The sequence below is a fragment of the Neomonachus schauinslandi genome, chromosome 1 (assembly GCF_002201575.2).
Source record: "Neomonachus schauinslandi chromosome 1, ASM220157v2, whole genome shotgun sequence".
Taxonomy (NCBI): Eukaryota; Metazoa; Chordata; class Mammalia; order Carnivora; family Phocidae; genus Neomonachus; species Neomonachus schauinslandi.
The window spans coordinates 194,734,906-194,737,540 of record NC_058403.1 but is presented as its reverse complement, the minus strand read 5'-3'; the positions used below and the strand labels follow the sequence as shown (position 1 = coordinate 194,737,540).

General features: G+C 59.0%; 1 protein-coding gene across 1 annotated transcript; it reads right to left on the bottom strand.

The window, feature by feature from the left end:
• Nucleotides 1-1,787: 1,787 nt before the first annotated feature.
• IQCF6 (IQ motif containing F6) lies at nt 1,788-2,382 on the bottom strand. The gene is made up of 2 exons (XM_021695211.2): nt 2,368-2,382; nt 1,788-2,156 (listed from the first exon to the last, which is right to left on the bottom strand). Exons 1-2 carry the CDS (start codon nt 2,380-2,382, stop codon nt 1,788-1,790), a joined length of 384 nt encoding a protein of 127 aa, XP_021550886.2.
• Between the last annotated feature and the right edge of the window lie 253 nt (nt 2,383-2,635).

The window sequence follows — 2,635 nt, the reverse complement described above, 5'->3', positions numbered from 1 at the left end:
GCCCCACCTGCAGCCTCACCTCTGCCGAGGATGTATCCGTGGCTCCCCCCACCCAGGCCAACGCTAGCTGACCAGGCCCCTAAGGGGATCCTTTCTGTCGACTCCCATCCTATGTCTCATTCACTTCCTCTGCCTGGGGCTGGGAAGGGCTTAACTCAGCGGATTCCAAATCGTGGCTGCACACTGAATTCCAGTGTCCAGGCCTCTCCCCAGACTACTTAAAGCAGAATCTCTGGGTGGGCCCAGGCGTTGGTATGTTTTGTGTCCCAGAGGATTCCAATGTCCACTGTAGGTTGAGAATCAGAGACTTAAAGCCTCGCCAACCTTGGATTTAACTACTTCTCACTGCAGGGGTGGCGCCTGCAGGCATAGTCATGCAGAATTCCATCATGTTCAGCACGCAGACCTAACTAGTCTCCTACCACTCACTCCTGCAAGGCGGGCAGATGGGAGCCATGTCCAAAGTTCCTGAAGGGGCTCCTTTGGAAGAGCAAGGTACCTGGCTGCATCATTGCCACCTGCAGCTACTGAAGGCATTGGGTGTCAGACTGATCCCTGAACCCCCAGACCTGCCACAGTTGTTCTGGAGACACCCTCCCCTGAGCCCCAAACACACACACGTCCGCACACACGCACGCACACAGGCGCCCCTGAGGGGAGGGAAAGCCTTACCCAGCTGCAAGGCCCATGAGGACCTCTGACATCTGTACATCTCTCCAACTGGTCTCCCACCCCTCAGGCAAGGCCACCCATCGCAGACCCCTAGGGAGGGTCATGAGCCTCAGGCTTCCAGGAGGCAGGTTCAGAGACAAAGAGCCGAGGGACCTGCTTTAATGCTAAAACAGAGGCTGTGAGAGACTGGTACACAGAGGGCTGACCCTAGAGGGCTCAGTGTTAGCAGGAGACTCAGCCCTCGGAGGCCCATTGCACCCCCTTGAGGCAGGTCTTGCAGAGGCTGTAGCCGTCTGTGGGAGGGTTGGGGCCAATACGGGGGATCTTGGGGGGATGCCAGAACAGCTGCTTCTAAGGATGTGGTAAGATTTAGAGGTTGTATCCCCAAACCAATGACTTCCAGTGGCATTGGGACAGTCCTTCCCCCGCCCACCCCTACTCTCCCTCTGCTTGTTTCCTCAGCCCCACCTCCCTGTGCTTTCTCTCCCCTCCCTCACCGCGCCTGGTTCTCTCAGGGAGAGGCCGGCAGAGGGGAGGGAAGCCTTGTCTCAGGCCCTGGGGCCGAACGGGCAGGCACAGCTTGCTGCTCCTCAGTTCCTGCCCCGGCCTTCCCCAGGGCTGACTCTGGCAGACTATCCCCCAGTGGGGCACAGCGCCTGGCCTGCTGTTACTCAGCTGGGTGCCCTGTCCTCCTGGCTCCCTGCCAAGCCTGCACCGGCCCTGAGGGCCCTGCCCCGCACAGGGCTGTGGAATCCTGGCCTTCCCAGCCGGCTCTGGCTGCAGCCTGACTCTCTGGTGTCCTCCCCTGAATGGAGAAGCCCAGGGAGGGGCTGCAGAAAGATTCAGCCCAGTGCATAGCCCTGCTTGTGGAGCTGGGATCAGGCTGGCTAAGGTGTCAGAGCCTATCCTGGGCCCCTGGGGTCTCTTTTGGGTGCAAGATGGCTCAGGTTTGCAGTAGGTGCAAGGACCTAGGGCGGCGTGCCCTGAGACGGGCTCTAGACCATTATTTAGGGGCTGATCCCTCTTTTATGGGTCTGATTTCCAAAGGGCAAGACCGTGGTCAGTAAGTGTCTTTATTGGAAGAGAGATCCAGTCTCCTTGGCTCTGCTAGCTCCCTAGGTCAAGAGGATTTCGATGTCCAGCTCCAGCCGGCTGGCTTTGACCTCATAGCGGCCCCGGATCAGGCCCCGGGTTTGGCTGGTATGCCAGCGCCAGTGAGACTGGATGATGCAGGCTGCGTGGCGTGCCTGGAGAAACCGTCTGCGGGCCTGCCACATTCGAACCTGTGCCTGCACCTTCACCACTGCCCACTCCTGGCAGGTGTAGAGTCTTAGTGCCAGGCGCCGTCTCTGCTCCAGCATCTTGGCCTGCATCGACCTCCACCAGCACTGGATGACCCAGGCCCTGAGTGCCGCGTGCAGTAACGTCCGGCGCACCATGTTGCCACGCCACCATGACTGAATCTTTACGGCTGCCTTCTCTGACTGATCAGGGGAGGGAAGAACACGGACATGCTCAGTGGGGTACCCTCCCCTTGCTGTCCCCGTCTGTGGTGCTGGGAACAAAGGGGGCCCGGCACAAGTGGCCCTGCCCCCTCGTTTCCAGGCCCATCCACCTTATTTCCAGTCTCCCACTCATCTGTAGTCACTGCTCATCATCCGCCAGGCAGACCCCGGCCATGCGGGCCTTACTCACATTTTGTGTGTCCATGGCCCCGGTCTTCAGAGTCCACTCATCTATCAGTTAGGATACCTTAGTCTTTGGCCCCGCCCTCAACTGTTAGTCACCCCCCCTCATTAGACTCCACCCACCTGCACACAAGGCTCCCCCCTCATCAGGCCTTATCCATACACATTTTTGCCACATCTCTCTCCTCTTGTTCGTGTCTCCTTACGGACTGACCAGTCCCCTCATTTGTTGGTTCCCGTCATTTGGGGGGCCTGTTATCTCTTGCTTGCAGTAT